This window comes from Theropithecus gelada, chromosome 15 (genome assembly GCF_003255815.1).
Source record: "Theropithecus gelada isolate Dixy chromosome 15, Tgel_1.0, whole genome shotgun sequence".
In the NCBI taxonomy this organism is placed as follows: domain Eukaryota; kingdom Metazoa; phylum Chordata; class Mammalia; order Primates; family Cercopithecidae; genus Theropithecus; species Theropithecus gelada.
In genome coordinates this window covers 43,411,370-43,438,082 of record NC_037683.1, presented here as the reverse complement: position 1 = coordinate 43,438,082, position 26,713 = coordinate 43,411,370, and the positions used below count along the sequence as shown (strand labels likewise).

The window sequence follows — 26,713 nt, the reverse complement described above, 5'->3', positions numbered from 1 at the left end:
GATACTGCAGGGTAATCTTTGGGGTGGAAACTCTCGTTCACATAGGCAGGAGGTAGGCCAGGAGCTCCCAGACATGGCTGGGGGAAATGTTTCCACCTGGTTAAGACCCTAATCTCATTAAGAAGACTAAACTTTTAACTCTTATCTGAACTGGCGTAAAGATCTCCAACTGGGGTTTCTGTAAACAAAGAAAATTGCCAAGTTATAAACTGGGACTGCGTGGTCAGCCATTTAGCAGATTACCTGTGAATGAATCCCCACTACCACAGACCTTTACCAATGAACACTGACAAACTGGAGGGCTGTTGTACAACTCACATATACTGTCCTCTCAAAACAACAGATGTCAGACTCTGTTAACTGATTAGTGCGAGGCTTCACAGTGCTTTCTCAGAGCAAGAGTGGTGGTCCCTGGTCTACAGGGAAAAGTGCCTTATATCTTATCTCCATTCCTTTCCAGTGAGGAAGAGGAGGCTTGCGGACCTGACTGGGCCCATCATTCCCAAGTGCCGGAGTGGTGTCTAGTGTGTGGCGGTGGAGACCATGCCTTTGAACTGGACGTGTTCTATTGATGACTTGTACTCTGCAGGGGAAACCAGAAGGCAAAATGCCGGCAGCACGAAACCCTTTTGTGGTTCAGTTCTTTATGCACTAAGGTTTTAGGCTGACTAGTGGTTGTAGTTGAAAATTTTATAAAATATCGTTAATGTGAAGTTTTTCTTTAGTCACAGAAGTTGAGTCTGGTTATTATTTAAAAACTAGAAGCCCCCAAACCAGCAGATCTTACTGAAGATGATGTTCCAGCAGCAGCGACTTAGCCCCAGGAGCCCAGTTTCAATGGCCTTGCTGTGTGGTGTTTCAAGTGCATTTAAAATGTGTGACAGAAACAGCACACTCTTCCACATGCTTTTGAAGTATTATAAAACACTTTATTACAAATTTGTCTTAGCTATTAGCAAATAAAACAGATTATCATTCTTTATTAACCCTCCTTGGAATTTTAAAAACCTCAAGATTAAAGTTGCCAAATTGATTACTGGATCAATAACACAATTTTCCCCTCAGGACAGACAGACAGACTGAAGCCACAGAACTCTGCCAAGAATCACAGAACATGAGATTCCTTTTGCTGGATATGCAGAAATGATAGGAAAAAAAACCAATGGTGAAATTTCAAGTTTTGAAAACCAACTTTTCATTACCAATCCCAGGCAACAAACATGTCCCAGAGCGTTCTTTAAACGTCTGGGATTTATGTACAATTTAATACTGGAGTTAGAAAGAACTTTTTCCTTATTGAATGCCAACCTTATGATGGATGTGAAAATCTATGACCAAATACTTGAAAACACCTTTCTATATTGCACAGTGGGCAAATGGCTTATGTGAGGTAAGACACTAGAGGGATAAATTTCCAGTCCAACATGGCTATGGTATTTAGCAATGGCCCAGCTTAGAGACTTCAGCTACTGATCTCATCACTTATTAGACAAATCGCTGCTGATCTTACATCTGTATATTAAGCCTCTGTAGGACAACAGTGAAGAAAATCCAGATATCAAGGAATTAGGAAATCCTGGCCAAACCACCCCAAGATGATTACACTGAAGCGTAATACTAGTATTGCTGCCAGATCTGTTTCTAACAGCATGTGCGTCTCTTGGGATCCAGCAAAAGTGTTAAGCCACAATGCCCTTGTGCCTTTTAATATACCACAGTGCCAGTTAAACTAGTATTTTTGTTTGTTGCTTTTGGGAGTTATTTTCATTAGTGAGTTCAGCAAATCTCATGATAAAGGACAAAGTCAAGAACTCCAGAGCACTGAGCAGAGAGGCTGGTAATGAAAAGGTGAAGGCCTGCACACTGAACTGTAAGGCAGTAGGCAGTACAGGGTAACTGGAGGTGGGGCCAGGGCCTCAGCACTATGGAAGAGTGTCCACTGAGGCTGCACATGGCCCAGGAGTGGCACCATGTTGCAGGGACAACCATCCCCACTTGGCTTCTCCTTAAAACACAATTGCAGCTGCATTCTGCATCGCTGAAAACTGCAATATAATATTAAATCTGTTGGTCTACGTATGGCTGCGTATGTGTTTCTTGGAACCTGTGTGACAGGGACATGTGCCTGGCACACTGGCCAGAAGACTGGGCAGCCACCATGGCAGTGCTGGATGACCTCAGTAAGAATGTGTCATGTATTCCAGGTGCTGATCTAAAAACTGTGGCTCAAATGTCATCGAGCTTATATGAAGCTCCGAGAGAACATTTAAAAGCTAAGAGAGTGAGTGCTGGGGAAAGCAGAGCTATTAGAGGAAACCTCTCATAGAAACCAAACCAACAGAAAATGAAGAAGGCCACATCTTTAAGGCCACCTCTGCCTCTATCAGATGAGTTGCTGGTCTAGACCAGGGGCTGGCAAACTTTTCAGTAAAAGGCCAGACAGTACATATTTCAGATTTTGCAGGCCATATCGTGTCTGTTCCAACTATTCAATTCTGCCGTAGATCATGTGTAAAGGAATGGGTGTGGCTGTTCCAATAAACTGTAGTTGACCCTTGAACAATATGGGTTTGAACTGCATGGCTGCACTTACATATGGATTTTTTTCAACCATGCAGGTTGAAAATACAGTACTGGCAGGAGGTGAAACCTGTGTACATGGAGGGCTGATTTATCACATACGTGGGTTCTGTAGAGCCCACTGTGGCACTTGAGTATGCATGGGTTTTTATATACTCAGGCGTTCTGGAACTATCCTCCATGTATACCAAAGGATGGTTATTTCTACAAAAGCAGGAGGTAAGCCCAATGCACAGCTTGCAGATTCCCCTCAGGCGAGAGACAGAGGTTAAGGGTAGATGGCAGATGACCTTAGTGGCTTGTTTTAGGCCACTCCCAGGGCCACAGCTTTCACATGTTTGCCACCAGGGTAGAAGGTCTGCTGACAAGGACAATGACTACTAACAGCCCCAGCTGCATGGCAAAGAAAGGGCATGCTGTGGCCACCAGGCTCAGGTACTATCCCTCAGCAGCTTTGGGATCCCACGCAGCTCACCTTTTTTCTGTGCTCTAGCATCATCCAAATCAGAATGTCTCATGTAAGTGGTAGACAACGCAACTCCTCCCCTCCCGCTGTGAAGTGTAGACGGCTGCCACAGCGGCAGTGGCCAGCACTGAAGTATCCCGATTTCTCTGTTTCTGCAGCCTCGCCATGCTTTCTCTGTATGGTCACCCCAAACCTACTTTTACAGAGGGCCTGGGAAAATGCCAAAGGTGCTGCTCACGCAAGCACTGGCCCATCCTCAGCAGCATCAGGCCCTGGCTCTGGGCTCACAGGCTGTTGCACATGCCGCGAAAGTTCCCTAGGTATGCGTGGCCGTCTGGCTGTGCATTCGCATTCCTCTTTAAAGTTGTCTTGCGTAGGGCCTGAAGCTTTCCTGCTCCCCTTGTCTTGACATGTGACACAACAGGCTGTGAATCCTTGTCCTTGACAGGCAGGGCAGGTCAAAACGAGCTGACGGCACTGGAGAGTGGAGCAGAGTTTATACTGGTCCCACTGGGCTCCACAGTATGAACACTCTGGGGAGGAAGGAAAACCATCATTATAAACACATGCGTTCGCACACATGTGGACAGGCATTGCTCCCTCTGCTGACTAGAATCTCAAAGATCTGTGGAACCTGGGGAAGGTTTCCAAATAGTAAGTCTTCTGTCTTCCAGCAATACCAACCAACCACCACCCCCACCACCCAGCTTATTTTTTGGGGGGGGTGACTTCTGGGAACTGTCTGCTTCCAGTATTTACTTTTTTTTTCCTTTTTCCCATCTAGAGAACAGGTGGTAACTAGATGGTAATGAAAGTTTCTCTCTCTCACCAGCTATTCCAAAGATGGCCAACCACCTCCCAACCCCCTTGTTAAGTGGCCTTCTCCCCTTTGATCATTCCCTTTTCCAGTGGGGACAACACACGTAAATACAGGCAATAACCCACCTACAGTGAGCATCTGCAGTCCACACCCCTCTCCCCGAGGCCTGTGTCTCTCCTGCTGTTGCTAGGACACTTGACCATCTGATTCCTAAAACTCACACCATCTTCTTTCTCCACCTGTTTTTCCCTGATGACCTTCTGTTACCACTGATAACATCATTCTTCCTCACTTTTCCTTACCTTGCTTATCTAAGCTACCTCTGAGCCTCTTCTCTCTCCTTCATACTCACACGCAGGTACCCATCGAGTCCAGCCAATATAACCTCTGTAAAATCAAATCTACTCTTTCTACTTGTTGAGAATTTATACTCCATCTAGCTCCAAAACAGATCGGAAGTAGTGATCAATAAGAGACAACTCAAAACCACTAAAATGAAAATAAGACCAAGAAAGTAAGGGAGAGGACAATCAAACTCAAATCTTACTCAAATGTGCATGCCACCTGTGTCCACAGAGAGCTAGGAGTTCCTACAATCATGTGTGCTATGGATTTACCTGGTAGTCTGATGAAGCCTATAGATCCTGGCCTAGAAAAACTTTTTTGAGACAGGGTCTTGCTGTTTCGCCCAGGCTGGAGTACAGTGGCGTGATTTAAACTCACTGCAACCTCAACCTCCTGGGTTCAAGCAATCCTCCTGCCTCAACCTCCTGAGTATCTGGTACACACCACCATGCTCAGCTAATTTTAAAAAGTTTTTGTAGAGACATAGTGAGCTATGTTGCCCAGGCTGGTCTCAAACTCCAGGGCTCAAGCGATCCTCCCACCTTGGCCTCCGAAAGTGCTGGGATTACAGGCATGAGCCTCTGTGCCTGACCAAGAAAAATATTTTTAAATGCATAAACATGTGAGATCACAAAGGAAACCAACTATACAGAAATACAAAATATCAAAGTATTTTTCAAAGTCTGTGATATATAATAAGACGTGCCATTTATTAACATATTATATATCAACTGTTAGTGGTGGGCCTAATAACTATTTTCATATTGAAGCAGTGATGAGTATAAATACTATTTTGAGGTATCTGAGGCAACTGGAACATGATATGAAAGTACTGTAAATCCTACTGAAGACAAAGTCACAGGTACATTAATACAACTGGTTTTGTTGCCTACATTCATAACTGAAGGAAATACTTCATTTTAGTGAGGTGTTATTGAAAACAAAGATAAAATTATTTTCCCATCCAAATTCGCAGAACCCCTGAAATCTACATGTACCAGTTCCAGGTTAAGAGCCCTGAATTAGCCCAGTAGTCCAACTCTTGACAGGTAGACAGGCAGGCAGGCAGGGCAGGTGAGATGATCCCCATGTTAATAGGCTTGTCCAGCTAGGAATGGTGAAGCCAGAATCCCAACCCAGGCCTCCTGACTCCTGGGCTAGGGTTCTCTCAGCTGCACTGCTGGGAAAATGGTGGCACAATGTACTTATTTTCCCTGCTTATTCAGTGCTCAGTAATGAGCACTGGCCTGTCTTCCCTGTGTCATTTTTCTAGAATGGTGAACTGACAATGTGCTTCATTTCAGTTTGGGCTCGGAGCCCATGCTGACCTACCTGACACCACATCACTGTTGTAGGACAGAGCATAGCGTTCATCAAAAACAAACAACTTCCCTTTGTAAAAGCCATCAGGAAACTCTTCCAAGTACTTGTGGATGCCACCCTTGAGCTGGAACACCGCCTTGCACACTCCCTAGGTGTGGAAAAACAACAGGAAATCTGAAGAGCCAGCAGAGAGACCTGTTAAGATGCTCCACGGAAGAGCGGCGCATGGCGAGGAGCGCTGACATGGAGGACTCATGGCCGCTGCTATCAGTTAGGGGCTCCTGGCTCCCACTGCGGTACACTAAGGAATTGCTGACCAAGGGGTCAAGGCACCAACTGGCTAGATCTTGCCTCCTAGTGGGATGGGTGATGACAGTAGGCAGGGCCTTCACCCTCTAGATCCTGGGAAGCCCAACTATTTTTGCTGCCCCCTAAATATAGGAAGACACCTGTTGGGACATGTAATGTTACTGAATTTGCTCTTCTCAGGATCAAGCAAAAGGATTAGGAAAAGGGAGATGTTAACTAATCTCTCCCTTTTACATCTGATGAGTCTCTAAGACTGTTAAGTGTTTTTCATATCTTGAGATTAAAGATCCTCAGATTCTGTACTTATGAGCTCCATGCAAGAGCCATACGAGGGGTGAAGGCATGCTTTGGCTGCCTGGGGGTGGGGAGTACTGCGGGCAGCGGATAGCTCCAGAGGCTCCTAGTGGAGCCGTCTCCTTCACCACCATGCCCACAGTGCCCCGGGGTGGTGGCTCACCTTGGCTTTGAGGTAGGCTGAACCCCGCTCACAGCGGATGCCCCCAGTGCAGTACATCAGCACTCTCTTCTCTCTGAAAAGTTCTAGGTTTTTGTCAACGTAGCTAGGGAAGTAACTGAATTTCCTGATGTCTGGGGCTAAGCAGCCTTGGAATCGTCCCTGTAACATAGGAGCAACAAAAGGAAAATTATCACAAAAACATACCTGGTAGGAACAAAGGTTCTTTTTGTACCCAACAAACCCTACCTTAGCAAAGAAGCCTGTGCCAGTTGCTAGTCTCATCCCCACTCTGACCTTTCAACTTCAAGATCTGAACTTGAAACCGAGGCTGGTGGGCTGTGGGTCACCTTCCCAGGGTCCTCAGGGGAACTGGAGAGGTTGCCGAAAGGCAACTTTGCAAGATCCTTGATACTTGCCAAAGGCAGGCTCATGGGAGTCACTAAGTATATTATGTGCCTAGATGTCTTTAATTCATATTTCTTAGACTCTCTCACCAGATTCTGAGTTTTAGGACTTGGGTTTTCTCTGAAGCTGCTAGTACTGGCAGGAGATCCATGTGGCCACAGGTGGGCACACACAAGGTCCCCTTGGGAAATATACCATACTGTGGGAATGGGGAGATCTACCAATTTAGAGAACTCAATTCTGGCTTTTACTTACTATTTTGCTTTCATAGAAGTTTCTGCAATCAAGAAGGATAGTATCACTTTGTTCTTGATTTGCCTGAGATAAAAACTTTTCTACTTCTTTATGAAATTCACTTGGGGATAAATGGATTCCTAAAATCAAACCAAAAAAATTATGTTAAAACAAAGACAAAAAAAACAAAAAACCCAAAACCCAATCACAACTCACCCAACCTGACTTACATGTTGCTTTGTTTCTTTCCACCCAAACCTCTTCCCTTCATAATTACAATTGTCTGAAAAGAACACTACTTGATGATCGTGATGAAATAATTTAGTAATTCCAGTAATTCCAGGTATCCTCAATTTCCCTCCTCCTAAAATGAAGGCGATGAAGACCTGGTAGTTTAGAAATAACTAGTCAAAGAATTTTGCATCCTCTTAATTGGCCTAATCCTAGTGATAAAAACCAGGCAACTGGGATCTAAATTGCCATGTGAATTTGCTGGTCCATTGTATGGTCACTAATACGTTAGGAAATGGCCACTGCTCTATTGTCACTGTACATGGAGGAGCTGGGCATGTATGTGGCTGACTACAGGCTTTGTAAACTGTTCTATATCAAGGTCGAACCCACGTTGAAGGCTAAGAACCCTGGCAGAGGCAGGTGTGAGCAAAAAGTTATGGAATAAATTTGGAATAGATACATTTTTAATGCAAAGGGGCAAGAAGAATGTGTCTAAGTGTGTGTGCATAAGTAAAAGAGAAAAGGGCAAGACGGATGGACAACAGAAATGACATATGAGAAAAAAAGTAAAATAGAGAAAAAGATAAGAAAGCTAGAAGATGGATAAGTATTAAAATACAAAGAGAAGCCTGGGGAACACAGCGAGACGCTGTCTCTATAAAAAAAATTGAAAAAAATCAGCTGGCCATGGTAGTGTGTGCCTATAGTCTCAGCCACTTTGGAGGCTGATGCAGGAGGATCCCTTGAGCCCAAGAGATCGAGGCCTCAGTGAGCTATGATCACACCACTGTACTCCAGCCTGGGCAATAGAGCAAGACCCTGTCTCAAAAAATATATATACAAAGGGACTAATAGGAGAGAACCTCAGTCTCCTGGGGCTCTTTGCCTTGTAACTCTCTAGGACAGAAATACTCCCCTATCTTTGGGGGTCCAGACATCTCAGTAGATTGTGAGGAACTTTTGGTGAATCTGCATTATGAGGTAGCCATGCCTCATGGGCAGGGGCTCTGGTGACTCAGTTACCCACCATTCATTATAAAGCTTTACAGTACCAAAGGAGCCTCATTCCCCTCAGAGCAGAACCCCAACAACCAACGAAACTGCTCCACACCAAGGAGAGATGAGGGCCCACAGCCAGGCCAAGGAATCTGGATTGCTACCTGCCTTACGGTTGTAGACAGAATGTAGTAAGGCCAGATTCTATATAAGGTATTGTCACATAATTACATGGATACAAAAAGAATGGGGGGAAAAGGGAGATTCAAACATGGGACATAGGCCAGACATGGTGGCTCACACCTGTAATCCTAATGCTTTGGGAGGCTGAGGCTGGCGGATCCCCTGAGGTCAGGAGTTCAAGACCAGCCTGGCTAACATGGTGAAACCCCGTCTCTATTAAAAATACAAAAATTAGCCAGGTGTGGTGGCATATGCCTGTAGTTCCCAGCTACTCAGTAGGCTGAAGCAGGAGAACTACATGAAACTGGGAGGCAGAGGTTGCAGTGAGCATTCCAGCCTGGGCGTCAGAGTGAGACTCCATCTCAAAAAAAGGCCAGGCATGGGCGAGGTGGCTCTTGCCTATAATCCCAGCACTTTGGGAAGCTAAAGCAGGCGAATCACTTGAGGTCAGGAGTTGGAGATCAAACTGGCCAACATGGTGAAACTCTGTCTACTAAAAATACAAAAAAAAATTAGCTGGGCGTGGTGGCACATGCCTGTAGTCCCAGCTACTCGGGAGGCTGAGGCAGGAGAATCACTTGAACCTGAAAGGCAGAGGATGCAGGGAGCTAAGATTGTGCCACTGCACCCCAGCCTGGGCAACAGAGTGAGACTCCATCTCAAACAAACACGGGACGAAAAGCAGGGAAATCTGCTAAGACTCCTACCTGCAGGGAGCTGCAGGAAACCAAACCTGTTCCCTGCTTATGCTATGATTGCAGTTGCTCTACTGGCCCTGAGAAGGATTGTTGGGACAGTGACCAGCATGGATGTGCTTAAAAGAGGTCCCTTTACCAGGTGTGGTGGCTCATGCCTGTAATCCCAGCACTTTGTGAGGCTGAGGTGGGCAGATCACTTGAGGTCAGGAGTTTGAGACCAGCCTGGCCAGTGTGGCAACACCCCGTCTCTACTAAAAATACAAAAATTAGCTGGGTGTGGTGGCGTGCACTTGTAATCCCGGCTACTTGGGAAGCTGAGGCAGGAGAATTACTTGAACCCGGAGGGGAAAAGGTTACAGTGAGCTGAAACAATGCCACTGCACTCTAGCCTGGGCAACAGAGCAAGACTGTCTCAAGAAAAAAAAAAGAAAAAAAAAAAAGAGGTCCCTTTAAATAACTTCCTTCAAGTGAAAACACAACAGCACTGCCTAGAGCCCACTCTGCCTGCAATGTCCTGCAGTGCCTAGGAAAAGTTGTAGTCACACTGCCTCCTGCTAAGATGGGAACAGTAAGCAGACAACAGCTCTTTCTGGCCCTCATCCCCTCATGCATGAGTCTCTTTCCCAGATGCCTGTATCCATTTCCCCCTGGCTTCACTCTCAGACTTCTTTCAAATCTTTACATATTAAAAATGAACACCATGGTGTCAACCAGATCTTTGTGCTTCCTGATCAAAGAAGACAATAGTGCTTATGTAGTCTTGGTGGCGGGAGAAAAAGAAATCAAATTGGAATCTGATCAAGTCTCTAGTCCTGAGTTGTCAATACAGTAGCCACTAGCCGAATGTGACTGGCAAGTACTTGTGCTATAAGGGTGACATACATACTGGATCTCAAGGACTTAGCATGAACAAAAAGCAAACTAATAATTTTTTCTATTGATTACATATTGAAATAATATTTTGATATATTGCATTAAGAAAACCATATTATTTAAATTAATCTCATCTAGTTTTTACTTTTAAAGATGTGGTTACTAGAAAATGTAAAATTATGTAGCTCACATTATATTTCTATCAGCGCTACTCTAAATCTAATGATCAACTTACAGGAAATAAAAAGGACAGAGAAATATACCTTGGAGACACAACTAGTATCGTCCAGATTATGGGAAACTCTAAAGGTCAAATGACCCAGTTCCTTCAAAAATAAACTGCAAGGGGAGGAAAAAAAACGGAAATAAATCTATAGGTTGAAAGACACTTAAAGAGACATACTGATGAATCACAATCAATGAATCTTATTTAAATCTAACAGAAACGAAGCTTAAAAAGTATGAGACAACTGGGAATTGAGAGACTAAACCAACTAGATATTTGATAACATGTTAAGGAATCAGTTAAAATGTTTTAAGATGTGATATCGTTTTACATCTTTTAAAACACATTTTTATCTTTTAGAGATATCTACTAAAAATATTTATAAATGAAATGACCTGACATTGGGGTTGCCTTCAAAATAATCCAAGATGGGAGAAGGGATGGGGTATAGGTGAGGGCTGGCCATGAATCAGTTAACTGCTAAAGCTGCATGATAGGTACATGGAACGTCACTATACTATTTTCTCTACTTTTTTAATGTTTAAAATTTTTCATGGCAAAAAGTACAATAAAACTCCAAAACACCTGCCAAACAAATGTCTTTCAACCATTTACCATGGAGAAGATGGGGAAAGAACATTCTAGAGCACAGTGAAAACTGCTTTGATGTTGAAAACAACTTGCTTCCTGTGGCAAAAGGCCTGCGTGCTCTATTCTGCTGATGAACTGTTTACAAGTAATAATTACACTCTTCCCAAACTGCTTGCTGTCTTTGGAAAGAGAAAACAACTACTTGCTGAACCATCACCAAGAAGAATGAGATAGATCACTCTAAGAGGTGAGTCTTCAATTACCACAGCACCACAGAGAAACAGTGTAAGCACTGGACGCAGCCAAGTGTTAGCCACCCCACAGCTGCTTTAGAGAGGACTCATGACTGCTGCTGATCACGGTGCCCAGCTTTCTTATTTGTCTATCAAGTTTTGTCCATCAAGTTGTGTCCCTGTGAATTAAAGCACAATCTTCTAAAAGCAAGCATACCAGGCCTCTTGTAGGAGATCTTTTTGGGGCTGATCCCCATGGGCACGATTTCTTCAAATACACCAACACGCAATTCTGGAAAACAGTGAGCTCCTCCTTTGCTGGTCTAGCCAATGAGAAACAAAACAGAATACAGTCTTGCTGTCCCATCTCCAGGTATAAGACAAGTGCCAATATAAGAATGATGGTCTGTTTTGTAATAACAATAGTTGAAGTCTTAAAAAACCTCTAGTTAGGGCCCAGAAAGTTCCAGATAATTCAACACTGATAAATACTTATTGCATACCTGCCATATGCAGGAACGTTAAGCTGAAAAGGTGTTTCTTTAGGTACAAGCATTTAATTATAAAACTGCAACACTGCTGAGCAATTCTAACATGTGATTATGCCCAGTTTTCATTCTTTTCCTATCACTGCCAGCGTGAATGCTAGCAAGGCATTTCCCATCACCTTATCACTTATTATGACAAAGTATAAAGTCACTCAAACAAAGCAGCCCACCTGTGAGAGCAACAACTTTATTCCCCCATGTGGTGTGAAGTGTTAATCTTACAATTCCAGATTTACTAAAAACACAGTGATCTGCTGACCAGGCTGGTGGTCTCTCAAGTGAGTGAATATGTCCAAGATTTGTAGTCCCAGACTGCATAAGCTGTAACATCCTTATTTTATAAGAAGGGATACTGAGGTCTAGAGCACTAGCTGGTCCAAGATCGCATGGAAACTCAATGGAAGTATGGGGACGAGCATGCTCCTTCTATCGTACTGTCTTGTAACCTAAAGGGAAAAGCGCATTTAAAGGGGAAAGGGGGCCAGGTGCGGTATCTCACATCCATAATCTCAGCACTTTGGGAGGCTGATGTGGGCGGACTGCTTGAACCCAAGAGTTCCAGACCAGCCTGGGCAACATAGTGAGACCCCGTCTCTCCAAAAAGTTAGCCAGACATGGTGGTACATGCCTATGGTCCTAGCTACATGGGAGGATCACCTGAGCCTGGGGAGGTCGAGGCTGCAGTGAGCCACGATCATGCCACTGCACTCCAGCCTAGGTGACAGAGCAAGACCCTGTCAAAAAACAAAACAAAACAAAAAAACTCCCCAAGCCCCAAAAAATAAAGGGAAAAGGATACTTACTTGGCACTGCTTATTTCTCTACTTTGAACTCTTCTTCAATAACATGCACAGAGGCAGAAACAGATGGCTCTAGATCCATTTAATTTTCATTTTCTCTTACCTTAAAATCATCTTTACACAGGTCATCCTTAAACAATGGGAAGGAAAGCATGACTTCCACATAGAGTCTGGTAGCCAATCTGCTTCCACCAACTGTCCCATTGATTCCTTCTGTAGCAATTCGAATCTGAGACACAAGATGGTGAGAAAGAGAACAGACTGTTCTTAGTTTGGTTATCTTTCCAGGGAAGAACAACAGGCTCATATGTGTCAATGAGTTTAACAGGAAAAGCAGACGCTGCTGAGGATACCAAAGTGTTACTGGACAAAAGATATCTGTGTTTTTCTTTTTTAAACTTTTAAGTCTGGGGTACAAGTGCAGGTTTGCTCTGTAGTAAAACTGTGTCAGGGGGGTTTGTTGTGCAGATTATTTCACCACCCAGGTATTAAGCTTAGTACCCCTTAGTTATGTTTCCTGATCTTCTCCCTCCTCCCACCCTCCACCCTCCAAAAGGCCCCAGTGTTTGTTGTTCCCCTCTATGTGTCCATATGTTCTCATCTTTTAACTCCCACTTATAAGTGAAAATATGGGCCAGGCGCGGTGGCTCAAGCCTGTAATCCCAGCACTTTGGGAGGCCGAGACGGGCGGATCACGAGGTCAGAAGATCGAGACCATCCTGGCTAACATGGTGAAACCCCGTTTCTACTAAAAAATACAAAAAACTAGCCGGGCGAGGTGGCGGGCACCTGTAGTCCCAGCTACTCGGGAGGCTGAGGCAGGAGAATGGCATAAACCCAGGAGGCGGAGCTTGCAGTGAGCTGAGATTGCGCCACTGCACTCCAGCCTGGGCGACAGAGTGAGACTCTGTAAGTGAAAATACATAGTATTTGGTTTTCTCTTCCCGCGTTAGTTTGCTAAGGATAATGGCTTCCAGCTCCATCCATGTCCCTGAAAAGGACATGATCTTGTTCTTTTTTATAGCTGCATAGTATTCCCACATTTTCTTTATCCAGTACTACATTTTCTTTATCCAGTTTATCACTGATGGACATTTAGGGTGATTCCATGTCTTTGCTACTGCAAACACTGATGCAATGAACATATGCATACATGTGTCTTTATAACAGAACAATTTATATTCCTTTGGGTACATACCCAGTAATGTGATTGCTGAATCGAATGGTATTTCTGTCTTTAGGTCTTTGAGGAATTACCACACTGTCTTCCACAATGGTTGAGCTAATTTACACTCCCACCTATAGTGTATAAGCATTCCTTTTTCTCTACAACCTCACCAGCATGTTATTTTTTCACTTTTTAATAATAGCCATTCTGACTGGTGTGAGATGGATACCTGTTTGTTTGTTTGTTTGTTTGTTTTTGAGACAGAGTCTCGCCTCTGTTGCCCAGGCTGGAGTGCAGTGGCGCGATCTCGGCTCACTGCAAGCTCCGCCTCCTGGGTTCACGCCATTCTCCTGCCTAGCCAACATGGTGAAACACCGTCTCCACTAAACATACAAAAATTTTTAGTAGAGTAGCTGGGACTACAGGCGCCCACCACCACGCCTGGCTAATTTTTTTGTCTTTTTTAGTAGAGACGGGGTTTCACTGTGTTAGTCAGGATAGTCTTGATCTCCTGACCTCGTGATCCACCCACCTCGGCCTCCCAAAGTGCTAGGATTACAGGCGTGAGCCACCGCGCCCGGCCACCTGTTTGTTTTTTAAGACAGAGTTGTGCTCTGTTGCCCAGGCTGGAGTGCAGTGGCACAATCTTGGCTCACTGCAGCCTCCACGTCCTGGGTTCAAGTGATTCTCCTACCTCAGCCTCCTGAGTAGCTGGGATTACAGGCATGCATCACCAAGCCCAGCTAATTTTTGTATTTTTAGTACAGACAGGGTTTCGCCATGTTGGCCAGCCTGGTCTTGAACTCCTGGCCTCAAGTGATCTACCCGCCTTGGCCTCCCAAAGTGCCAAAGTGCTGGGATTATAGGCACAAGCCACCGTGCCCAGCTGGATACCTGTATTTTTCTAAAATGGCATAGCCTACAGTTCCGATGAGGTATTCTGTTTCATACGTGCTGAACACGAGAATGTGAATAAAACTCCTGGAAAGCCCCATTTGCTATGGAGCTACAGTGGTCCAACAGCCAAAGAAGTGAATTCTGAGCTTAATCTAAATCCAAGTAGCTCAACAGAGTCCTCCACAGAGGTCAGCAGATCTAGGATCAAGATTAAGCTCTGCCACTCACTTGCATGTAGCTATGAAAAAGTTAATTGACTTCTCTGAACCCTAATTTCTTTATATGAATAAAAAGAGAACTAAAGAGCACCAGAAATTAAAAGAATTGCTGAGGGGACACTACCAAAATCCTAAAGCACAGAGCACATCTGAGGGCAGAGGGCATACATCAGCATGTATCTCTGCATGGTGTTTGGAGGACAGCCCACCACTGCAAACCCATCCACTGGAATGTAAGTTCCACATGGGTTTGTGTCTGTTTTGCTCACCGGCCTATCCCCTAGAACAGTGCCTGCCACATAGTAGGCACTCAATACATATTTGTTGAATAAATGACTGTGCATCCATATTTGGGGCTCTTTGGCATCTCAAGCCCCATATTCTCTGTGAAATGCTCCCCTGGTTAGGGGACATTAGAGCCTGGGGTAAGGCCCCAGCCTTAAGGGGCACTGCTCTGGAGGCCCTGTAGAGTTGGTTGTTTTCACACTACAAAATCCTGTGGATGAGTTTAAAGATGGATCATCTCTAAAGGGAACTGAGCTCTCTAAAGAAAAGTGCTAGCAAGCGCAGCACATGTGGTATCATGGCGCCGTCTGGAAATAGAGATGATTTAACTCAAGGTCCTATATTGTTCTAGTCATATAATACTGATATCTACCCGTACTTGGTAATTTGAAAATTTTTAATGGCTGCCCTTTTTTAGGGTCCAGAGAAGACACAAGTTGATGCCTCACTTGATCAATTCTTTAAGGTATGGATATAAAACAAGATTCATGGCACAAGCCAATGCCAACTCATTGGTAGTCGTATATAATTTTAAACTTTGAAAGTTAACATAAAAGACACAAACATATGCATGTGTGTAATGTAATCAGAGAATATTTTAGGAAAATAAAAGCCACTGATAACCCTACATGCCTAGATGATCCTTACTAACATTTTGGTACACACAACCTTCCATGCTTATACATGCACTTCTGGTTTTGTCATGAACATGCATTCATTCCTTCATTCTATCTTCTCCAAATATCCACTGAGGGTCTACTACATGCTAAGCTCTGTTCCAGCACTGAGAATACGTCAATTAATTAAGACCAAAATTCCTGTCCTCATGAAGCTTATGAATGAAGATTATACTTTCAGATACTAATCAATTCTTTGAAAAGCAGAAAGGGATAGAACGTGATGAGATCTGGAGAGGACTACTTCAGACTGGAGCTCTAAGGAGACAATATGTGAGGCGAGATCTGAAGTGGGGTATGCGCCATGTAAAGGTGCAGGGGAAGAGCACTCTAGAGACGAAGGAAACAGCAAATGTCAATACCCTGAGCTGGTAAATGATCCTGGCAGGTTCTAGAAAATTAAGAAGCAACTTGGAATCACACCTCTATGTACAGTACTGTAAAATGTTTTCCAGAGTTCCATGACAAAGATTCCAGATCACATCCAGACTCCTTGAGAAACAGTGCTGCGGTCTAGTAAAGCCAGTTCCGGGCATGGGAGAGGGAAGCAGGAAGCCCATGACATCTCTGCTACACAAGCTACTGTCCCCACTACGAACTTATAGTGGACTACATAAAAAAATAGAGCCCAATCAGTGTAAGAGTTAGAAAACCCACTCCAAAATGGTTTCTGACTACAGCAGGTAAGATGAAGTATGTACATCTAAGCACCTCTCTTTGGGTAGGCTAGTAGATTCTTTTCTAATTTATTTTAATCTCAGAACCCAAAGAAAAGACAAGTACATCTGCTCCCTACATAGGTAGGGCAGAGCATGCTCTAAACTCATGCACTAGACTTTGAACCCCCAGGATTCTCTAACAGAAATCCTTCAAAGCTCCTTAGTGAGGAAGGCCTTACATGAAAGAAATTGAGAACAATTAGCATTTATTCAGCACTTGCTATGAGACAGAAGCATTACATTATAATCCTGAAAGGCAGATATCATAATCCCCATTTTACAGAAAAGGAAACAAAAGCTCAGAGAAATTAATTAACTTGCCCAAAGGTACAGTTGATAGCTGGTAAATCTGGGATTCAAAACCAGATCTTACTGACTCCCAATCTTACCACTTTTCCTTTCTAAAGCCTTCAATGTATCCCTTCAAATTTTTTGAGGCAGTAAGGAATACACAGCAATAGGGTAGAGGCTTTTCTCCCATAATTCCACAACTGTCAAGTTCTTCTCTTTCCCTACTTAGGCACCGATATTTTGCCAAATCTCCAAACACAAAACTCTCATTAAACGGGCATGTAGCCTTGACACCTAGGAATTTGTATCCAAGATCTAGGCAAGTACTGCCACCTTATGGGTAAGATCCTTCATTGCTAATTTAGCACTTGGGTTGGGCCAAGAATAATAATCTGCCTCCAAACCAAGAGGTTGTTTTCATACTTTGTACATTCAGGTTTACTGTGAGAGTATCCATCTTTCAGGGTGTGGAAGTTTTCTGAATAGGAATGGTGATGAATGTATTCATTCTACAAATAAATATTATTTATTTATTTACACCAGGAATTGTACTAGGAATTAGGGATACAGTGGTTGAAAAAAAATATAGCTTTTCGCTTTAGGAGCTTACAGTCTATGGGAGGTCACAGATATTAAAATAAAAGTTACAAATGGACAAATACTATGAAAAATAACTACAAGATGCCATGAGAGAGTGCACTGGGAAAAATGAATTTCGATTGACAGGAAAGGTCTCTTTGACGAAGTGTCGTGAAAATTGAGAACTAAGCTTGAGTAAAAGCCAGACTGAGGAACAGAGTAGGTGTAAGAGAGCTCCCTGAAGATAGTTTGCTTGTAAAAAGGCCCAAGGACAGACAAGAACTCGGTGGGTTGCAAAACACTGAAAGACCATGTTGCTGGAGTATAATGAGCAAAGAACAGTATCAGATGAGAGGAAAAGGTAAGAAGGGGCCAACTCATGCAGGAACCTAAGGGCATTTTTAAGGCACTGGTTTTCCTCCACATGAACTGGAAGTGGCAGCCACTGAAAGAGTTTGAGGAAGGAGTGATATGATTTTATTTACCTTTTAGGATCATTATTGTTGTGTGGAGAATGGATTAAGTGGCAGGCAGGGATGGCAAGTAATTTGAAAGCTACTGCATGGACTGGGTAAGACAGGGTGGTGGTTTCGTCTAAAGTGATGAGTGTGGAAGAGAGAAGGGAATGGAATTAAGGAATATTTGAAGAGGTGGAAATGGCAGGACTTGGTGATGAACTGAATGAGGTAAATGAAAACATTATCTATTAGAAAACATGGATGTGAAAAATATCACTGATTGATCAATTCAGACCTGGGCCATATGTTGGGAAAGATGAAACAAAGCAGCACAGTGTCACAACCAAAGGGGGTTTCAGGGGGAAACTAGTTCACTTCCCTTTGATTTAAATTTTGAAAATCATATAAAAGACATAGACATATGCATATGTGTAATGTTATCAGAGAATATTTTAGGAAGATAAAAACCATCGATAATCCTACATTCCTAGATGATCCTTACTAACATTTTGGTACACACAACCTTCCATGCTTATACATGCACTTCTGGTTTTGTCATGAACATGCATTCATTCCTTCATTCTATCTTCTCCAAATATCCACTGAGGGTCTACTACATGCTAAGCTCTGTTCCAGCACTGAGAATACGTCAATTAATTAAGACCAAAATTCCTGTCCTCATGAAGCTTATAAATGAAAATTATACTTTCAGATACTAATCAATTCTTTGAAAAGCAGAAAGGGATAGAACGTGATGAGATCTGGAGAGGACTACTTCAGACTGGAGCTCTAAGGAGACAATATGTGAGCCGAGATCTGAAGTGGGGTATGTGCCATGTGAAGGTGCAAGGGAAGAGCATTCTAGGAGAGGAAGGAAACAGCAAATGTCAATACCTTGAGCTGGTACATGACCCTGGCAAGTTCTAGAAAAAGAAGAAGCAACTTGGAATCACACCTGTATGTTCTATAAAATGTTTTTCCAGTTAATATATCATGAAAATTTCCCTATACCGGGCTCGGCAAATTATCCTTGCTTTTGCATATAGTTTTATTCAAACACAGCCATCTAATTATTTTACATATTATCTATAGTTGCTCTCATGCTATAACAATACTGAATAGTTTTTTGTGCAAAACCTAAAATATCTACTATCTGGTACCTCAAGAAAAAGTTTGCTGACTCCTGGTTTATGCTAGTAAATATTTTTATAAAATACGACATTAATAGCTGCCTAATATTTTCCTTAAATGCCCAGCAGAATTTCCCTAACTTCTAAGAACTCAAGAGTGAATCTTTTTTACAATGAGCACAGCATTTGCAATCCAAGGTTGGCAGGCAAGATGAACCCAGTGAAGGAAGGACTATAGGAGAAGGTGTTACCTTGCCTGTGAGGCGCAGGTGCTGACACAGAGCTGTCTGCCAGGCACAGATCCACTGGGGATCCTCCAGGTCACGGTAGCAGTAATAAAGGAGCACCTCCCCTTCTTCATTGCCCTGGCCACTACAAAATGAAAATCCGAGGCAAAGAGCATTTGAGTCGCTGACATAAAGAAGTCACAATTCATACAGTACACGAGGGAAGGCTAAGATGAAGACACTCATGCCTGCCTTTGCTCTGATTATTGTTCTCCTGAAACGAGAAGCAACTTCTTTTTATATTTGCTCTACAGAAGACAGTATCTGCACTGAACTTACTTTACAAAAAGTGAGTTTACTTTGATCCCTCATTTAATGGTCACATCCAAGAGACAGGTATCAGTAACTCCAATTCATAGAAAAGTTAGAAATTTGGTTCCATTCTGGCTTATCCTCTCACATAAGGCAGTATCTGTATGAATCATCATACAAAAAAGTTTCACTTCCATTTTTTCTTATAACCCTCTTTCTATGATGCAGGTTATTATTATCCCCATTTTACAGTTGAATAAATTGAGGCCAATTCCTCCCAAGTCAGCCAGCCAGAAAGTGATAGTAAGGACTTACACGCCAGTCTTCTGACACCAGATCTATACTCTTTCTACTGCACTGTGCTGTCATACTAACTAGCTGGGCAGGTCTTTCATCACTTCTGGGCCTTGGTTTCCTCGTATGTAAAATGAGAGAATAGAAATAAACTATATTTTCCAAAGTGTGTTATGAAGCTGTTCTATAAAATCATATTTGGAAACTCTACAGACAGCATCTCCCTCCTTAAGAATCCCAGCAAAAGCCTCTAAAAGCCTCTGAGAAGTCTTGCAGTAACAACATTTTGACTGAGTGCTTCCCAAATTTGTCTTTAATACCCCTTTTTTCAATACCTTGTTAGCATCCTCTAGAACTAGTGTCCCACAGAACATATTTTAGGGAATGTTACAGTACAGGACAATTAAGGTACTATCCAGCTCTGGAGTCTGATTCTCTCATCAACGGCCTCATCATATTTCAGGACCTAATCTCCTCCATGCTTTCCATGCTCCTCCATGAAACCTTCTTATCTATTTTAGATCCTATTTTCCTTTCTCTAAGTTCCTATAACAAATTATTCTCTGTATCATACAATTCAACTGATAATTATGTAACCTGTATCATCTGCTAATTATCTCATGTGTCTTTTTCTTTGTTTCTCTAACTACTAAGTAACTTCCCTGAAGTGTGGGGCCATATGAAATGGAAGGGCCATATCTGTATAGAACAGTGTAGTTCACAACTGCTCATACTATCACCATCCTATTCTATAACTCATTCCACAGTACTGGGAGATAGGCAAGGCAGGCATTATTATTCCAATTTTAGAGGTGAGGAAATGAAGGTACAGAAAATTTTAGTGACAAGCTCAAATGTGACTTCTACTTAAATTTGCTTTCTTTCTGCTTTCCAATAAGCAAAAGGGAATGTGGTACTCAGTAGTAATTACAAAAATTTATCAAATTTGGACTACAGTTGACCCGTGAGCAACATGGGTTTGAACCGTGTGGGTCCACTTATTTGCAGATCTTTTCGTGCCTCTAGCACTCACGAGGCAACAAGACCAATCCCTCTTCCTCCTCAGTCTACTCAATATGAGGGTGATAAAGACCTTTACGAAGAGCCACTTCCACTGAAAAAACAGTAAATATATATTACGATTTTCTTTTTCTTTTTTTTTGTAGGGACAGGGTCTTGCTATATTGCCCAGACTGGTCTTGAACTCCTGGCCTAATGTGATCTTCCTGCCTTGGCCCTCCACAGTGCTGGGATTACAGGCATGAGTCACTGCACCTGGCCTCTTATGATTTTCTTAATAACATTTTCTCTAGCTTACTTTAATACAGTACACAGTATACAATATACATAATACTGAAAAATGTGTTCATTGTTTACATTATTGGTAAGGCTTCAGTCAACAAGAGGCTATTAGTAAAGTTTTGGGGGAGTTAAAAGTTATATGTGAATTTTCAACTGCCCCTAATCCTTGGATTCCTGACCCCGCGTTGTTTAAGGGTCAACTGTATTTCTATTTACTAAATAGTTCAAGAATTGCTTAAAGTCAGAAATTTGTCCTCTGGAATTCTGCAATATGACTTGGTGAGTTTTTCAGAGCCACGATCTAAACATCTAATCCTATGATTCAGTTTTAAAAGTTAATATACTTCCTAAAACATATTCAGCTCAGAAAACTGTATTTGGCAATAAAAACCTGATATTGTTTGGCTGTGTCCCCACCCAAATCTCATCTTGAATTGTAACTCTCATAATTCCCACCTGTCACTGGAGGAATGCAGTGGGAGGTAATTGAATCACGGGGGTAGGTCTTTCCCATGCTATTCTCAGTGAATACGTCTCACGAGAGTTGATGGTTTTAAAAATGGGAGTTTCCGTGTACAAGCTTTCTCTCTTTGCCTGCTGCCATCCATGTAAGATGTGACTTGCTCCTCCTTGCCTTTCACCATGATTGTGTGGCCTCCCTGCCATGTGGAATTTTAAGTCCATTAAACCTCTTTCTTTCGTAAATTACCCAGTCTTAGGTATGTCTTTATCAGCAGCATGAAAATGAACTAATACAATAAACTGGTACTAGCAGAGTGGGGTGCTGCTGAAAAGATACCCAAAAAGGTGGAAGTGATTTTGGAACTAGGTAACAGGCAGAGGTTGGAACAGTTTGGAGGCTCAGAAGAAGACAAGAAAATGTGGGAAAGTTTGGAACTCTCTAGAGACTTGTTGAATGGCTTTGACTAAAATGCTGATAATGATAAGGACAATGAACTTCAGGCTGAGGTGGTCTCAGATAGAGATGAGGAACTTCTTGGGAACTGGAGCAAAGATGACTCTTGTTATGTTTTAGCAAAGAGACTGGCGGCATTTTCCCCCGCCCTAGAGATTTGGGGGAACTCTGAACTTGAGAGAGATGATTTAGGGTATCAGCAAAGCATTCAAAAGGTGACTTGGGTGCTGTTAAAGGCATTCAGTTTTAAAAGGGAAGCAAAGCATGGAAGTGCAAAAAATTTGCAGTCTGACAATGCAATAGAAAAGGAAATTCCATTTCTGAGGAGAAATTCAAACTGGCTACAGAAATTTGCATGAGTAATGTGGAGCCAAATGTGAATCCCCAAGACAACAGGGAAAATGTCTCCAGGTTCTCATGACAGCCCCTCCTATCACATGCCTTGTTGCGGGAAGTCAGGGACCCCGAACGGAGGGACCAGCTGAAGCCATGGCAGAAGAACATAACTTGTGAAGATTTCATGGACATTTATTAGTTCTCCAAATTAATACTTTTATAATTTCTTACACCTGTCTTTACTGCAATCGGGAAATATACATTGTGAAGATTTCATGGACATTTATCACTTCCCCAATCAATATTCTTATAATTTCCTATGCCTGTCTTTACTTTAATCTCTTAATCCCATCATCTTCATAAGCTGAGGATGTATGTCACCTCAGGATCCTGTGATGATTGCATTAACTGCACAAACTGTAAAACATACGTGTTTGAACAATATGAAATCTGGGCACCCTGAAAAAGAACTGGATAACAGCAGGGCCGGACAGAACAGAGTCATATTTTTCTTATTGCAGAAAACGAGTAGGAGAAATATCACTGAATTCTTCTCTCAGTAAGGAATAACCCTGGGAAGGGAATGCATTCCCTTCCCAGGGGGTGCCTACGTACAGCCGCTCTGCGGGGTGTCTGCCTTATACAGCTGAAGGTAAGGGATGAAACACACCCTGGTCTCCTGAAGTGCCCCCAGGCTTGCTAGGATCAGGAAATTCCAGCTTGGCAAATTCTAGTTAGACCGGTTCTCTGCTCTTGAACCCTGTTTCCTGTTAAGATATTTATCAATGACAACGCGTGCACAGCAGGACATGAAACCTCATCAGTATTTCTAATTTCACCCTGGCCTTGTGATTTTGCTCTGCCCTTCTGCCCTTGTGACCTTTTATTGCCATTTGAAGCATGTGATCTCTGTGACCCACTCCCTATTCGTACACCCCTCCCTTTTTGAAATTCCTAATAAAAACTTGCTGGTTTTGTGGCTCAGGTGGGCACCACGGAATCTGCTGACATGTGATGTCACCCCTGGAGACTCAGCTGTAAAATTTCTCTCTTTTGTGCTCTCTCTCTTTATTTCTCAGATCCGCCGACACTTACGGAAAATAGAAAAAAACTACGTTGAAATATTGGGGGCTGGTTCCCCCGATAATGCCTGAGTGTCTAGGAGGAAAATGGTTTCATGGGCTGAACCCGGGGTCAGTCTAGGGACTTGGTGCCCTGCATCCCAGCTGCTCTAGCTGTGGCTGAAAGGGGCCAATGTAGAACTCAGGCCATGGTTCCATAGGGTGCAAGCCCGAAGCCTTGGCAGCTTCCAGGTGGTGTTGAGCCTGTGAGTGCACAGAAGTCAAGAATAAGGGTTTGGGAACCTCTGCCTAGATTTCAGAGGATGTATGGAAACACCTGGATGCCCAGGCAGAAGTTTGCTGCAGGGGCAAGGCCTTCATGGAGAACCTCTGCTAGGGCAGTGTGGAAGGGAAATGTGGGGTCAGAGCCCCAACACAGAGTTCCCCCTGAGGCACCACCTAGTGGAGCTATGAGAAGAGGGCCATGGTCCTCCACACCCCAGAATGGCAGATCCACTGACAGTTTGTACCATGCACCAAAAGGCTGCAGACACTCAACCCCAGCCTGTGAAAGCAGTCAGGAGGGAGGCTATGCCCTGCAAAGCCACAGAAGCAGAGTTGCCTAATATCATGGGAACTGACCTCTGGCATCAGCATGACCCGGATGTGAGAGATGGAGTCAAAGGAGATCATTTTGGAGCTTTAAAATTTGACTGCCCCGCTGGATTTAGGACTTGCATGGTGCCTGTGGCCCCTTTGTTTTGGCCAATTTCTCCCATTTGGAATGGCTGTATTTACTCAATGCCTGTGCCCCCATTGTATCTAGGAAGTAACTAACTTGCTTTTAACAGGCTCATAGGCGGAAGGGATTTGCTTTGACTCAGATGAGACTTCAGACTGTGGACTTTTGAGTTAATGCTGAAATAAGACTTTGGAGACTGTTGGGAAGGCATAATAAATGTAAGGACATGATATTTGGGAGGGGCCGGGGTGGAATGATATGGTTTGATTGCGCCCCCACCCAAATCTCATCTTGAATTGTAACTCTCACAATTCCCATGTGTCATGGGAGGACTCCAGTGGGAGGCAACTGAATCATGGGGATGAGTCTTTCCTGTGCTGTTCTTGTGATAGTAAGTCTCACAAGATCTGATGGTTTTAAAAACAGGAGTTTTCCTGCACAAGCTCTCTCTCTTTGCCTGCTGCCATCTAGGTAAGATGTGACTTGCTCCTCCTTGCCTTCCACCATGATCGTCAGGTCTCCCCTGCCATGTGGAACTGTAAGTCCATTAAACCTCTTTCTTTTGTAAATTGCCCAGTCTTGGATATGCCTTTATCAGCAGCATGAAAACAGACTAATACAAAACCCTTTTTCAAGCTCTGACATTACATAGGGTAGAGGAATAATTAATGTCTCTGTATCTTCCCACTTGTTTTTGAAAATAATGTAATTTTCTTTCTTTACCTCTCCTCCCTAGAGAACATATAGAATGGTCTCCAAGAAACCTTGCAAACACGCTGGATGCAGAGGCTCATGCCTGTAATCCCAGCACTTTGGGAGGCCAAGGTGGGCAGATCACCTGAGGTCAGGAATTCAAGACTAGTCTGGCCAACATGGTGAAACCTTGTCTCTACTAAAAATACAAATTAGTTGGGTGTGGTGGTGCATGCCTGTAATCCCAGCTACTCGGGAGGCTGAGGCAGGAGAATCACTTGAACCTGAGAGGCAGAGGTTGCAGTGAGCCAAGATCACGCCATTGCACTCCAGCCTGGGTGACAGAGCGAGACTCTGTCTCAAAAAAATACCAAAAAACAAACAAAAACCACAAAACCTCGCAAACAATGTCAACTGACTGGGTATATGCTGCTGCACAGGCTACGGTCTGTGGCTACATATAGTATGTATGTTATTGGCCTAACTTAGGCCTCTAGAATTCTGTGCCTTAAGGATCTAGCTGTTGCCAGTAGTTAAGATCCTGACAGAACGGGTAAAGTGCAGGCAGTGGTGCTAGATAATACACACTAAAAAGTAACAACTCTGAGGTATGGTGCCCAGCCTCCAAGATGATCCCTGATGACCCTGCCTCCTGGTATTCAGACCCTTGTGTAGTTCTCTTCTACAGTGTACTGAGGTTAGTCTATGTGACCAATAGCATCAATAAAAAGTGATGCTATGGCAATTCTAAGATTAGGTCATAAAAGATTGTGGTTTCTGTTTTGGTGTCTTTGTCTCTCACAAATCACATGCCACGTCATGACAGCACTCAGGCAGCCTATGAAGAGACCCCCATAGAAAGGAATGGAGGCCTCTGACTAAAAGCCACTGAAAAAACAAGCCTGCCACCAACCACATGAGCAAACCTGGAAACAGATTTACTGGCCCCAGTCAAGCAATGAGATGACTGCAACTTCATGACAGACTCTGAGCTAGTACCACCAACTATGCTGCGGCTGGATACCTGACCCTCAAAAACTGAAATATTGTTTGTTGTTTTAAGCTGAATTTGTTACACAGCAATAATACAGAGGGTTTGGATCTAGAATTAGGAGAGAGGGAGGAGAGCTAACAGAATAGTAAGTCTGAGCCTTCTTAGTAAAAAGATAAACTTTTATACCTTCCTACTTAAGTTCATCCTGATGGCATCAAAGCACTCAGAAAAAGTTCAATCACATTCACTATACTCTATTTAATTATGTCTGAAGGATTCCAGGAAAAAAAAAAAAAAAAGGTTAAATCAAAGAAAGTTTAGATGCTTTAAAATGTAAGCTACATTTACCTGCTTTCTGAAAAATTCACTACGTGCAATGCTACATTCCCCAATAAACCTAATAAATGATGCATTTTTTCTGGATACGTATATTTGAAATCATACAGATAATGATATCTAGCTTAAAACCCCCTTTTTTTTTTTGCTTAGTTTTTCCTGTCCTATTTATTTAAAAATGTTTAAAGCATGGCACAGTTTACAAGTGAAATACACAGATCTTAAGTGTAAAGTTTGATCATTTTTGACACAGGTACACCTGTGTAATCCACACCACTATCAAAACCAGAACATTTCCAAGACCTCAAAAAATCTCTTGTGTATTCCCAAACTCTCTGCCAGAACCCTTCTATCATTATATATTAGTTTTGCCTTCAAGTATAGGAAATCAGAAAATATGTATTGTGTTGTCTGGCTATTTTCACTCAGCATAAGGATTTTCTCATTCACCCATAGATGTTCTTGAATATTAGCGGTTCACAGCACTTTATTATTGTGCAGTATTCTTACATGACTATACCAGTTTATTCATTCCCGTTGATGGATATTTGCAGTTGTTTCCAGTTTTTGTTATTATGAATAAAACTGCTGTGAGCATTCTTGTACAAGGCTTTCTGTGGACATGTTTTTATTGCTGTTGGTATTACATCAAGGAGTGGGCCACAGGAACGATGCATGTTTAAGAAACCGCCAAGGCCGGGCGCGGTGGCTCAAGCCTGTAATCCCAGCACTTTGGGAGGCCGAGATGGGCGGATCA

General features: G+C 43.0%; 2 protein-coding genes across 3 annotated transcripts in view; one reads left to right on the top strand and one right to left on the bottom strand.

The window, feature by feature from the left end:
- TMOD1 (tropomodulin 1) overlaps window positions 1-2,560 on the top strand; it is a 92,816-nt gene extending 90,256 nt beyond the window's left edge. For both annotated transcript variants that reach the window (XM_025358634.1, XM_025358633.1), the window contains exon 10: window positions 461-2,560. In XM_025358634.1, the coding sequence (XP_025214419.1) occupies window positions 461-525 (65 nt within the window). In that variant the 3' untranslated portion in view covers window positions 526-2,560. The remainder of the gene's footprint in view (window positions 1-460) is intronic.
- TSTD2 (thiosulfate sulfurtransferase like domain containing 2) overlaps window positions 905-26,713 on the bottom strand; it is a 34,483-nt gene continuing 8,674 nt past the window's right edge. Inside the window, exons 4-10 of the mRNA XM_025358632.1 lie at window positions 18,995-19,115; window positions 12,425-12,550; window positions 11,191-11,296; window positions 6,961-7,079; window positions 6,301-6,459; window positions 5,544-5,682; window positions 905-3,579 (exon numbers count right to left, since the gene is read on the bottom strand). Coding sequence (XP_025214417.1) covers window positions 3,281-3,579; window positions 5,544-5,682; window positions 6,301-6,459; window positions 6,961-7,079; window positions 11,191-11,296; window positions 12,425-12,550; window positions 18,995-19,115 — 1,069 coding nt within the window. The 3' untranslated portion in view covers window positions 905-3,280. The remainder of the gene's footprint in view (window positions 3,580-5,543; window positions 5,683-6,300; window positions 6,460-6,960; window positions 7,080-11,190; window positions 11,297-12,424; window positions 12,551-18,994; window positions 19,116-26,713) is intronic.